General features: G+C 33.5%; 1 protein-coding gene across 2 annotated transcripts in view; it reads left to right on the top strand.

Moving 5' to 3' along the window:
• The window catches only part of LIMK1 (LIM domain kinase 1), a 100284-nt gene extending 94847 nt beyond the window's left edge, over positions 1-5437 (top strand). For both annotated transcript variants that reach the window (XM_067109879.1, XM_067109877.1), the window contains one exon: positions 648-5437. In XM_067109879.1, the coding sequence (XP_066965980.1) occupies positions 648-1063 (416 nt within the window). In that variant the 3' untranslated portion in view covers positions 1064-5437. The remainder of the gene's footprint in view (positions 1-647) is intronic.
• The last annotated feature ends 9421 nt before the right edge of the window (positions 5438-14858 follow it).

Here is a 14858-nt window from a genome sequence, read left to right as displayed (position 1 = left end):
GTAATTTGTAATTATCGTTTTCAAACTATGAAATTCTTTGCATGGATAGAGGTATGTGTCGTACTTAAATATAAGTGGGTTTTGCTGTATGCTGAATCACAGAGGTCTGTTTAGTTATGAAAGACTTGAAAATATCATATAAAAATAACTAAAATATGCTGAGATCTCAAAGGTTGAGATAGTTTGGACATACTAAGAGAGAATATGACAAGTAGTAAAAAAAGAATGCAGGAAGTAGCGGGATGAAGACCATAAGGAAGGACAAGAAATCTCTCATTTATCCTGATAAGTGCTTTGCATTAAATTAATGTATATATTTTCAGCCCAGTAAGTTTCTTGTGCAGCAGATCCTTATGATTTATGTTACTTGTCCAATTTTCTGTTGGTTGATGGAAAATTGTAGCAATTTTTGTGGAAATATTGTACTGCAGCAAAAGTCATAAAAGTTGCTGTACAGTAAAAAATAAGCATTTGCATTTTATGTTTCACAGAACCATAGTTTACCAGTTTATCTGTTATTGCCAAATGTTTCATATACAAAGATTATTTAAAAAAAAAATTAGGGTAAGATATGAAAGATATTGAACCTGATTGGACTGATATTTAGTATATATCAAATGAATCACTGTCTTGTATGGTACTTTCAGGTCGAAGCCCCAGTTCATCAGAAGTCTCAACACCTGAGGATACACCTGCAGATTACAGGCATCCACCTCCTCTTTTACGAACTATTAGTGAAGGGACTTACCACACCAGTGGAAGCCACAGTAGGAATTCTTCCACATCACAGGCTTTCAATGATGATAGCTTTGATTCTCTTGAGACAGCAGTAAAGGAAACAAGTTTTGATCTTGGAGAAAGCCTTAATTCGGAAAGAACTTCCCCAGCCCCTTGTTGGTCATCAGCAGGGACAGATGTTAATGCAAAAAGCAGTTCTGTGATAAACTCGAGCGTAGAAGCAAAAGAGAAAATAAGTCCAGTTCCTTTAAGTATTCCTTCCCCTAAACTATCCAAGTCTCAAGCGAGCAGCTCTCTTGAGTTCATGGAATGCACGCAACTATGATAGTCTGTACTGTATTATATGTAAGTATATGTACTGTTGAAAATTACTTTACTGGTATTATTATTGATATGATAATACCCAAGTTAGATTGTTTTTAAAGTATTAATAACTATAACGTTGGTACAAATTTAACTTACAGCATTCCTTTAATAGTGATGTTAGAATCTTTATAGATAATATAGTGAAATTCAGAGAGAAAAATAGAGAACTATGGTAAGGCCACCCATTTTTTTCGTTTTGTGTAGCATTGACTTTCATTAACATCATTATTCATTATTTGTCAGTAATTGTTAATCATTTCCTATCACTGCTCACATTTTGTAAATCCATGACTTTACTCTTGATATAATATTTAATGCATAAGAAAAGGAAAAGTCAAGCAACTTAGTTTTGCAAGATTCCTCTTATTGTTACCTGCTGCTGAAGTTTTCATCATCATATGTTTTGAGTTCTGGTCGTCTTGATCTGGTTTATCACTGTTGAATAATTGTAGATAGTTTTGTTATTTTGCTTTCTTTTGTTATTGGCTGATTTCATATTTTCTTGAGGCTTGTTATTGTATGTTTGATAGACAGTAGATTACATAATACTGTAATTCTAAGCGCTGTGTAATCTGCTGCTGAATATACAGGCATCAATTTTGGACCTTTTAACTTTTTTTGCTTGTCGAGCTGAAAATTTTACTTGTTGAATAGTGTTTAGATCTCTTGATTTTAATCACTCACACTCTTTATAGTGAGGACACTTGTTCAGCTGGAGAAAGTGAAAGCACATTAATATTGTGTAATTTGTCTTATAGAAAATATCTTCAGCTTAGGCTTCATTTTCAGGCTCAACCTCATCTAAGTCAGTTTGCTCATCTTAATGAAAGAAAAGAATGATGAAGGAGAATAGCCTTCAGTCTTTGGATGTTCTTTGTAGTACCTCATGGTGTAAGTTTGCCAGCAATGCAAAATCTTTTACATCTTACTTGGGGCTCATCATCCAAGATCATTTCTAGCCTTAGTCTATGAAATTATGTGCCTTTTACTGCCACTTATGCCTCCTCATTGTTTTGAACTTTTGGGTAAGAGAGTCATGATTAAAAAGTTCTTTAAGCAGTGGTTAACTTTCCATGCTTCTAACAATATGTTGTGTGTGCCTGGTTTTGATTGATATTTAATCTGTTTTTTTCCTTTGACATTGTTTTATTTTATTTCTCCTTGGGTTCCTAATTGGTAGTGAGTGTGCTTGTGAAAAATATATTATATTTGTTTTTAGGGAAGTGCTTGAAGGTTGTGGCTCTTATTTTAAGGTAAGTGGTCTTTTATGTGGTTATATGATGAAATAGCATTTGATTATAGACAAGTACAGAATATAGTTCGTTATCTATTAGCCAACATTATTTGTAGTATGGCCTGAAAGAATAACTAGGAAAGAGTACTAGATGTGTGATCATATTAGTGCTAAAACATGCCTACAGTTGATGTGCGTATAGGAGGAGTAAATGATGTTTGTGAAAAAATAACTTTTCAAACATAGCAAGTGAGGAAGCACCTTTTGAGAAAACTAAATTTGAAGACCTTTGTTTGGATAATGTTGTTACTGTTCCTCATTAAATGGAGGGCATTGTCTGTGCTACATTTTTTTTAATGAATGTGTGTTTTAAACATATATTAATGATTATTCTCAAAAGTTGACTACAATTGGCTTGTGCAATTTCAGTCACCATTTGCCTAATTGATTTCTTTTTTTCATGAAACTTGAAATTCCTTGGCTGATCTAAATTTTTGCATGTGTTTTTATTTCACAGTCTTTCTGTCTCTTGTCTCTCAGATATGAGACTCCATTCTAAATCCTTAACAAGGAGTTGTGTTAGTGCTTGTAATTTGTGTACCAAATGTAACCATCTTTTTTTTTTCATTAGATCTGAGTTAATTCCATTGCACCTACATCAGAAGGTGAAGCGCTACCAAATGCAGTGTTCTTAATATGCTGGCTTTATTGATAAATGTGACTGAGCTGTATTTCTTATTCCATATTTTTACTTTGAATGAATATGTTTGCCTAAGGACAAAATAACATTACACAATCCATGATTCTGGCTTTGACGTCTTTGTGAAGTCAGTTATTTAGATTACAGCTTTATTCCTAGGAAGAGATAGAGGAACTGCAGACTAGGATAAACTCAATTAGTTTTGTTTGTTGATTCACCTAGACTATTGGGATCAAAGAGCACTATTCCATTCTTACTGAGACAGAATGCATACAGTTGAGAATTATAGTTTGTGTTGGATAGGGGTCCTTTACTACTTAGGTTCACAGGGTAAAAGCTCTTGAAGTTTCCTTAATATTTAGCATGAAGATAACATTGGTTACTTTTTGAATGCATGTGCCTCTGAGAGATGTCATCCAAAGATACATGGGCAGCCTTTCCCGGCGTCGTAAGCGTTGTAACACCAGAACATGCGCTGTAAACCAGGAAATAATTTCTGATGAAATATATTTGAAAAGCATTGTAACTTCAGAACGTTGTAAGCCGGATGCGTTGTAACCTGGCGACTGCCTGTATATGCCATTTTTAATGTTTCCCATTTTTCTATAGAGTAGTTAACCTGGCCAGTAATTGACATTTTCAGAACTAGACCGAAGTGGAGGACTCCTTAAATTAGATGAAAATTGTAGCAAGATATTGGAGCTGGAGACGAAGGGAAACATAACAAATAAGACAGAAAGTAAAGAGGCTTCAGTCTTGCCTATAGTTTTCTGCTTGTATATACATATAAAACAGAAACTCCTTGAGTCAAGATGAGGTTAAATTCCAGTAGAACTATCCAAAGGCAGAAATATGAGTCAAAATTGCATATTAATACACCCCACCCTAACAAACATCATAGCCTAGCTTATTGTACCTTAAATATGCTTAGAATTCTTACATTAACCCACAGTTGGGTAACATTCTATAGTGAAGTGTATTGAATATCTCATGTAATATGATTTACTCAGAGGGGTTGTATGGGTACCCATCATGAAAGTGAACAGATGAAAGTACACGGAGTCCAAAGGATGTTTGAAGAATTAAATGGTAAGATTAATTGTTGGATGGCACTTTTGAAGTCTTGGAACCACCCATGACTTGCTGTAAATTGCTGTATATTAATATGGTCATAGGCTTGCTCTATAGGGGTTTCAAAAGGACTTCTACTCTTAACCTGGATAGTCAATAGTTTAAGCAGCATACAGTACTTATTGGTACCTGGTCTTCCAGCCATGTGACAAGTAACACTTCATCTCATTGATTGGCTTTGCACTTTTCTTCATGATGACCATGGATATTACTGAAGACAAAGATTTCACAGCGCCATTAATTTACTTCTTAACCATTGAAATAATCAAGCTTATCAATTGCTACAGTTCCTATGTGGTGGCCATTACAGGCATGCTACCTGCAAGTTTGAGGATTAACATAGTCATTACATTCTCCTTGCCTCTCACTCATTCTCTCAGTAGGTGGATGTCCTGTGTTACTGATATAGTAGCATCTTTTCATCAAGATTATGGATATATTTTATATATAATCATAGTGACATTGTGCAATTGGCAGTGGTGTTCACTTATGTCCTACCGTACATCTATGCCAGTTACTGCAGAATCTTAGTTCATGGATTCAACCAGTGTCCACTTAAGCAGTTTATAGGCTGAATCAAATCCTCCTCTTGCATGTACATTGTTTAAAACTATTATTTGTCTTTACGTATAATCGTGACTGTACATGAAACCTTTAAAAGTTTCTTGGTACTTTGTAGTATATAGTCCTGAACTTCACACAGGACTGCCTCCTGAACTATTTAATGATGATTTGCTGCACAATTTTAGCCAGTCGTAAACTTGTTTATAGGTATAATTACTTGCTTCTGCTTTTTGACACATAACATCTTACATTATTAATTGATCATCCATCATTTTGTATCTGTCATTTTTACCAGTGAGCATTGCGAGCAGGATTAGTGTAAAACTGTGGTTAGTATTGTTTAAAACATCAAATTGAAAATTATTAACATTTTATTATTTATTAGAAGTATACTATTGTATAAAATACATTATTCTAAACCCAAAACTCAGTCATGCATGCTTAAATCTAGACAGTATTTTACAAAACTAAAAGACTGGAATGTCCATAGTTTTCATGTACAAGGAGTTTAATGTTAAATTTCATAATATATGATGCCACTAGAACTAGAAGCCAAGTTTTTCCCCAGAAGACAACTAGTCTAGAAGAGAAATAACTTTTTGGAGGTAATAAAAAGAGAGAGGATAAAATATGGACCTTTAACTTGGGAATTAAAGGTTAAGTAAATAGGTGAAACCTATTGAGATAGCAACTGTATACAAAAATATTGAAAGGAAAAATGTGTTACAGCAGTGGCAACAAATAGTTAAGTTACATGGCCAATGGAGATGATTGGAGATTTCGGGAAGATAATGTGCTGGAAAGACATGAATGGTAGAATTTCACAGGGCCCCTGTACATCACACTGTGTTGGAGGCAATTATGATGATGATGATTGCAGTATCGTTACATGTTAGTTTTGGCAGGTTTGTTAACACTGTTATGAATTAGTTTGGTAGGTTTGGATTACAATGTTCTTGACAGAGAAATTTCTCAAGTTAATGAGTATTATGATTGTCCACCTAGTACAAAAGAAGGAACATTTTTGTGAGACTCAGAAATTACATAAACATTATAAGAACGTGGCAGCTTTTGAAATGTGTAGCAAAAAGATTTTTGTGATGCTAGACAATGATAATGATTGTGGAACAAAAGGGAAAGAAACTGTATTAAATGTATGGTCAGAATTTGTTTTAAGTATCTTTTTTTTTTTTATAAATTCGGTAACCATCAAATAATGAAGAATATCTAGTAAAAGTATAACAGCATTTATACTTGGTATTTATTCAGCCATTTTGTTTTATTTCGAGTACACTGTGAGCCATTATCATTGACCACATTTAGGAACAGCTAAACTTTGCTGTATTAATAAAAAATAATCTTTAGAAAAGAGTTGTTATTAAATACTGGACTCTCATGTTATTGTTTGTGGAAATTATCTTGTTTAACACTAAAGGCTTATTTTCCTGCTCTTATTTATTGGTAGACTGAAGAGATAGGGGGAGTGAAGTGTTATTTTTCTCTTGCAGTATTGTTTAAATAGGATTTAAATAGGTAGTACTTGTTTTGTCTTTTAAAGGTAATTTTTAAATGAAGCCTTAAAGTACACTAATTTTTTAGGTTGATATTTCAGTCTTTAGTTAATGGCATGTTAGGTGACTGTTGAGTGACAAGACAGACAGTGTCTTAGAAGCTCCTCACCTGATTAAATTTTTGTACAAAAGAAGCTTTTGCACAGGAATGAAGTGTTATTGTATCCAGAATGTGTTTTACCTAACAATTTTATTTTTTGCTTGATTGCTTAATATGTCAACCTTTTTTGGTAATGAATAAATTATGTATGATAATAGGAAAGATATTAACATTGTGAGGATAGAAAGTTCTCTTCAGCAAATATTTTATCAGGTTCAGTTTGACAGATAATTTGTAGGGTATTAGTACATAAAGAGAGAATGATCCTTGACATCTCTATGTGAAATGTCCAATGCTTGAGAGTTTACCCTTGCTGTTCCAGTTTATTTGTGTAGGTTTCATGTCAGCCCTCATGTTGTCACCTGACAGTTATTTGAGTCAAGGCCATTGCAAAGAAACTTATGAAGACTTCAGTTTATTTTGTTAATTTTTCCATTGATGCAGTTTTTTTTATGGTAACTTGATACTCGTTACTACTGCTTAACTTTTGCAAATATAAAGGGTATTCATTTCATATAGAAATCATGCGTAACCAACTTCTTCGTACTCTGAAATTAATCTTTTGCTTTCTCATATGAGCATTCCATCCGAACTTGGTGAAACATTGGATGAATTGTACACGCTACCTTATTGTTGTATCTGCATCTTCTAACTGCAGTGAATCATGATTATTAATTCTTAATTTTTATGAACATTGATATTAGTTGCTAGCATAAGCTGCTACATGGAAAGCACTGTGTGGTTCTACCTACTTAGATCTTAGTTACAAATAGTATATCTTAAATATTTTGCCCTGAAAAAATATGCAGACGGATTTTTCTATGAACCCATCTTGAATTGTATTCATAAAAGTTATATAGCCATTGTGGACAGGTATTTTTTTTGTTATTATTAAATGCTCAAGCTGTGCAGGAAAATGTTAGTGCTGCCCATCTGCACTAAATAAAGACATGGAATATACAAAATTTTGAAATCCAGTGAAGTTGAAACTTGAAACTGTGTAACTGGAAGGGAGAGTTTATTTGAGGAAGTGGAAATTTCAAGAAAAGGAGTAATGGGTTCCCAAGTTGGACAACTCTGGCAAGATGAATTTGATGATCTATTCAAGACTGGTACCATTTCAAGGTATGTTATGAGCAAAAGGTTTTGGTTGACAGTATTTTATATAATTAGTAAATTGCATCATGGCATTTTTACCATGTGTACATTATAGTATATAGCAATTACATGCATCCTGTGAGCCTTATCATTCAAGTACACCCCTCTAACATGAAAGCATGTCCTTTAAGCAATTAAGATCTCACCACATAATTTCAGAATGCAGAGTTTAAGAGAGATTGCAAGTGTACACTAGAAAATTTTCATTATTTGAAAAGCCTAACATTGCATCAAAGAAATAACTCAGTACTGATGGAGGATGCATGTCAGCAGTTAAGAGATGACAAAATTCAAGAAGGATAGAATATGACAAATGGTTTTTATATCCCAAAGCTGTGAGGAGGGAGCCCAGATAGGAGCTTTCTTTTAATCTTGACTGGTAAAGCAATCAAAGCATGTTATAAAGCATGAAGCAAATAGTATGTGAGAAAATATTTTTCTATTTTTCAATACAACCCCATCAATCATCTATACTTACTGTCAATTTGTTTTTATTATTCTCATTTTAGGAAGATAAAATCTATATTTCTTTCCAACCAGGCATAAGATATGAAACTTGACAGACCTAGCAAGTAGTTTATTTATAAAGCATATTTTCGACAATATTGAATAAATGTCATCTTGTTTAACATTGAGTTATAAAGCAGATAAATGTGTGCCTTCTTAGAGTGCCCAGAATAGAAATTTAGTAACTTATTTATTTTGGTAAAAGTCAAGTCCCATTACATTTTGAAAAAGTTCCTGTCTTCATATGAAATATCTGATTTAATGTTTACTAAGTAAATCTGGTATAAAGATCTATGAAATTTTTTAGTATCTTTGCTAAGGAAAATTGCCGTACAGCCTGCACTAATTTGTAAGCTCAGCACAGTTGAGCTCCAACAGGAGCACTTTTGTGTCATTTAAGAGGACAAGAATAACAGCACAGTACATGATCCTAGGTAACTGATGTCATAATTGGGGGAGCCTTGAAACTTAAAACTTCGTTTTTTGATAGCAAGATGTGACATAGGTCAGTCACCCCTGCAGTGTTCTTACATCATAGCTTGTATCTGTAATTAAGATTCAAACCTTTTCCCTGGTTAGGAACTTTCAGAGGAAGATGCTACCTCTAGACAAGTCACCTTTTTAGCAGAATTTAAACATAAGTTGTATGGCATTTTATGATTGTGAATCATGAATGCCTCTGTCAGGGGTGTCATTTTGTAAGAACAGTATGCAATTCTGAAAGTGCTTTTGCTTTCCACCAGACTGCATAGCAAAGTTGCATGTTCTAGAAAGAAAAAAAAGTAGCATTACTGCATAGGTCACTAACTTGGTCCTTGATAAGATGGTGCAGCTATGCTTAGAATCAAGTGCTTACACATTACCTGAGAAAGACAAGAGACTTCCTGATTATATTCCTTTAAACTTCTTTATTACTCTCTATTATTCTGTTGTGAAATTTTTAAAAAGTTCTTTTGTATGGTTAAACATTTTAGTGTTTCTAACTATCCCATAATATAAACTTTTGGGATGTTTTCTCAGTTGCTATGTCTATGAAGTATTAATTGACCTGAAGAGCTTGAGGAACAGTTATTTACTAGTCATGGATAGTGTAGTTGTGAAAAAATGTGTATTACATATTAATCAGTATTGAGTAAAACATGTAGTAAAAAAAAAAGCATGGCATTTCCTTAGCATAATTTTGTGACTAAAACCAGCTGGGCATATGTAAACAGTGCATTACTAAAATGTTCTCTTTTTAGATTTAGAATGAAATTATGACAATAGACTATACTTTTACAACTTCAAATAAAGTTAAGTAATGAAAGCTTTAGATTTAGTTACATATAGGTAGCTGTGAGTAAAAGAAGCAAGGCATAAAAAAGCAATCTTTGGCAACCAAGGATTTGTTAAAAGTGCTGTAATTGCATGGAAAATAATTTTTTTTTACAAAATTATTAAAGATATAGTATATTTTTCATAGTTATAGATTTCATTTAATTCTTGAGTAAGAGGGCAAGGATTTTGAGAACTAGGAAGCATCAAGAGATTTACAGGTTGCAAATTTTTCTGCTCTATGTCATGTGTGTTTTAAAGCATTTGAATTTGAGTTGTGCTGCTTTAGTTTATGAGTCACATTTTGTTTTAATTCAAGTTCTAATAACTTTTGGAGGACACTGGTTCAGAAACAAAGGAGAGAAAGAAAATGTAAAAGTCACACTATTTTGTGATTAGTTAAGACCTTCCAGAACTATTCCCCAGTTCTTGTGGAGTCACTGAAGTGACCATGGTTAATTTTCCCATTTTGTATAAATGGAGGTAATCTACATTTGGGTACAAAATACAAGTGACTATAACTTGCAAGGCAGTTTTCCGTAGTCAGATTTAGGAAATTTGACATTCTTAACATACTCGGGAGTGGAAAGTGGGTTTAGTTTTATTTATAGAGACCCTGTCATACAGTTCTCTAAGATGGTATGCTACCATAAAAACAAGCCATGGAAGTAATGTTGTAGGCTCTGATGATTTCTTCATGGCTGTTCATAAGCCTGAAATATTTTATCAGCATTCTGTTAGTGGCACAAAGCCTACATCTCCCTCTATTTTTACACAAGAGTTTTAATGTACAATTATGGTTGACATAACATATATACATAGGCTCTCTAATGAAAAAGAATCTGCACATTCAGGTAGAGTTGTGAACAAAGCTATTTTTTTATGTGGCAGGTTTCTGTAGATCTAGTAAATGGTTTGTTTTAATTTTACTCAATTTTTCTTTTTTTATCAGGACTTTGTTTCATTACAAATATTTCTTGATGTTTCAGTGCATTATTGGAATGAACATTGATAGAAACCTTATAAGGGATTATGAAATAAAATGCTATGTCTGTGAATTGTGTTTGAATTGTTTTTTCAGTAATTTTTCTGAAATAGTAAGTAGTAAATGTGCATGAGCTGCTACAACTATCCGTGTGTTTTAATAAAGGTGTATTTTTTCTTTATGTTTGTCCTATACTGATATGGTTTGGCTTGTTGAGTATGCTCTGGTGTTTGTCCAAGTACTGATGATTAAACTTAATTTGTTTATTCAGAAACTAGCATATAGAAGATGGGTGGTCCTTCTTATTATTGTATTGTAATACATATAGAAATGTTTTATGATATAGTTGACATCAAAATTATGATGTAAGTAGATTACATTTAATGTAAGAGTTTCACCTTGTTAAAGAAGCTCTTTTCATGATAGTTTAATCTATAGTCATAAATATTTATATATGTATAAGCAAAGTATAAGGAAATTACTGTATAGCATTTATTGATATTTCATTTTGATCACTAATATATTTGAATAGTTTCAGTTTGATGTATTATATATGTGAAATTATATTTAGAAATACAGTATACTATATAGAGATATATCTAAAGGCTGGTTTTCTTGGGATACTACCAGATTTCTTGTTTGCTCATGAAAATGGCTGTAGAGCAGGATTGCATAGAGAAATTGGCTTTAAGGCAATGTAAGACTGCTTCTGTAAAAGCCAACATTTTAAGCATTGTATAGGATTTTAGACATGAAGACTACTTCATGTTTACATCTCTTTAGATCATGACATTTAAAGTGTATAATGTAATGCCTGTTACACATTCTGCAAAATGTTATATAACTCAAGTTCTGTAAGCATTAGAATGGGATTGTTTAGTGGTCCCGTTGTATAATGATGCATTCAAAGCAGAATTGGCTCTTTACTATGATATACAGCTTAACATCGTTGTCTTGCCAGCTAATAATGTGAATGCCTTTCAGGATTTTTTATCAGTATATCCCAGATCACTTTTGTGGTCATTCTTGTCTCCAAAAGATCTTATCTTGTCTGTATGCAATAAATAATGTGAAGTGGCCATAAACTAACTAGATTTGAAAGTTACAATAATAAAGGAGCTGTGTACTTTCAGATAATATGTATTTGGTTATGATGATTTTATGGTAACTGAAACAAAAATAACTGTCTGTGTGTAGATTGTGTAGATAGATGTTTATATGGTGAAATGATTATGTAAGAGAGAGTTAAAAAGTACTTCCATATGAATTGTTGCATTTTGTATGTGTGATTTTACATTTTAGATTTAGTAAATATGGAATCTATTTGAAGACTGTTGTTGATTGTAAATAGACAGATGTGTATAGTTATAATTTTAATCAAAATCCACGAAAACCTTTCAATATGTGCCTCAGTATTTTCTCATTGTGCCAACAATCTGTGGATCTTGGCTCAGCTCTTATTTCAACAAAGGATGATAGTACTGTATTTTGTTTAGTAGTTCCAGAACTTGCAAATTGGTCTCATATAGATGTTAAAAGGTTCATCTTTTGTATATTGGTGTATAGATATTTGATTAGGACAATCTCATTATTTTGGTATTCATTGCATTCAGAACTCACTGGTTTTAAATCTTTTACAATATTTAAAGTCTTTCATTCTAATCCTTCAAAGTTTCTTCCTTCCACATTGTTACATCCCTAAAAATGGGCTAACTTGGCTAACTTTGTGTGGAAAACAGCTGTAAAATTATATAAAAATCATGATTGTAGGTTATAATGAAATGCATGTCATTATAACAGGAAGGAAGTCTTGGTGCCATGACCATTTCAGTCACAAGGGGTAAACCCAAATTAAACGTGGAGTACTTATACTTTATGCATTGGCAGAAGAAACGCAGCTTTATTTTGTTAATGAGAATGCATTTACTCTGCCAAAAATTTGATTATGAGAAATCAAGAAACAAAATGAAAAACTTGATTTTATAAAATCTAGTAACTTTCCATGTACAGTATCAAGAAATCGGGAACAATCAATCTTTCAACAATCAATACTTACGCATAGTTCAACTAAAATTAAGTCATTTTCCTTTTTTTTTTTTTTTGATAACCCCAGACATTACTAACTGTAAGGTCCACCATATTAACCAAGAGTATAAATACTGTATACAAAATTGGAAATTTTTGTGTTAGACACTTTAAAACACCTCGCATAATCTTATTTATAGCACTGAAGGCTAGCAAGGCCTACTATGACCTAGCAGTTGAGTCCCTGGGCTGTACCAAAACAGACAAGTGAAAGAAAATCAACTCTGTCAGTTTTTCCTCCTAATGCCCAAACAATGCTGCAAAAATGCCTTCACACTGATGATCTCATTTCAAAGGAAATGCTTTGAATGGTGATTCTTGGCACATTACCAGTGGTATGATCAAGGAATGAAATCCCCTTGACCTAAGAACTAAATCCCCGAAGGAAACAAGTTTTACTAATTCAACAGTGTCCTTCGTTCCCTTCCAGTATCTCATATAGGTGCACAACCAATACTATAAATCGTATTGATTTCTGTATGGGGATGATGCGGTCAGTGCAGTAGGCATTAGTAAAGTGTTAACAGCATCTTTTCAGCCCCTTTGCTGCATCTACTTTTTAGCATTTAATTTTACCTCTATTTCCATTTTCCCTCTTCATCTTGCTGTCCCACACCTGTAACTGTTACAAAGTGCAACAGAAGGTTTTTGCCTGGTTTTACCCTTAGATTCTTGTGGTTCATTTCATTTCATTTCATTTTCTGGATCTCGTGTATCTCACTGTCCAACTATTCCAACTCCCTCTTTTTACTGATGTCCCAGTGTTTGACTGGACTGCCTAAATTTCATAAATCCTATAACATTAACTGTAATGATCCTCCCATTTCAGAGAAGACTGCTGGAATGCTGATTCTGGGCCCATTGCCAGTCCCACATTGAAAATGGGAAGAGGAGTAAAGCCAGTAATTGCCCATGCTTCTATTGTTTGGAATTTGAAGAATGCACTGATGGTATCTAGAATAAAAAGTTATCCAAAGGTGAACAGCCCAGGGGTCCACACCAGGCCAACTTAAACCAAACCAGCCTAACATCTCGGTGAGGAAACCAAGGAGCACAGTCATACAAATGTAGAACTAAAATTAGATGATCAAATACTTGGAAATGTGAACCTAAGTTGTTCATGGAAGGCTCAATCAACAGAATGCACACACCAAAATAAATAAAATTAATAAATTCTAACCAAAGTAGTAGAACTTTGCAAATAGTAATAAAATGGCCAGAAGTCTAACAAATGCACGATGAAAAGGGACTGGGTTACAACTTCAACTGCCAACAGCCAAAAAAAATGCTCAAAGACAAGAGACCTAGGTTACAACTTTCCCAGCAAAGTTCAGCCACAGAAAAACCAGGTCTCGTGATCAATAGGCCATACACTGATTGAGAAGGAAGCAAAAAACCTGTAAATGTTGGTAGTTTGGAGAAAAAAGAAAATTCCGCAGGGGATATGCTGATACACCCCTTTCATTGAAGGTGCTGAGTTAGAGACACTCAACTTAGAAAATTAAAAACTCGGATGGTCAACCAACATCTAATCCATAGGTCTACTGGCCACTGAGGAAAACAAAAACGTCACTTGCTGGTGTGCACTTCTTGTCAAAACAACGATAAGGTACTGATTGCTAACCTCGATGTGCAATATCCAGTAATAAAAAAAAATTAAACAATACGATCCTCACCTAGGAAATGCATCATATGACAAACTACAAATTCTTGGACCGTATTTCAGACATACATTAAAAAATATGCTTGATCACTCCAGTCATTGCTTTAGCTCTGGATTAAATTCTCTGTCCACCTTTCCAAAGTTGGAGGGGGATCATCATGAACCACATTACGCATTCTAAACGCCAACCCATACAAAGAAATACCAATGCCCTCCATGTAGTTATAAGCAATGGCAAAACTTCAAACAACACACGAAAACAGGAGAAAAAAAAATGACCCAGCACATCAGTGAAACAAGTTCGTGATGGCTACTTGAAATGACAAAAGACCTAAAAACAATTAATTTTCCCATAAGACTTTTAGGTTGCTAGAATCATAACATGAGATGTAAGAAGTAGTTTTCAATCTCAAACACTTACATTCTACCCATAGCATTAATATTAAGTAATATTTGTGGCTCAGAATTTTTGAGTATATAAAGTCACTTGTGTGAGTGACAAAACTTCATAATATATATATATCTTTTCCCGTAGGGAGTAGTGCACCTCATGTATCCACCCTCTTCTGACAATTGATTCATTGTGCAACTTCGAGGTTTTCCTCCTGTTACAACTTTCAGACCTTTTTACTGCCAATTTCCGTTTCGGCGCTAAATAGTTCTCAGCACTTGCCCTTTGGCTGAATTCTATATTCTATTTGTATATATATATATATATATATATATATATATATATATATAT

This window comes from Macrobrachium rosenbergii, chromosome 10 (genome assembly GCF_040412425.1).
Source record: "Macrobrachium rosenbergii isolate ZJJX-2024 chromosome 10, ASM4041242v1, whole genome shotgun sequence".
NCBI classification, from domain to species: domain Eukaryota; kingdom Metazoa; phylum Arthropoda; class Malacostraca; order Decapoda; family Palaemonidae; genus Macrobrachium; species Macrobrachium rosenbergii.
This window is presented reverse-complemented; position numbering and strand designations above follow the sequence as displayed.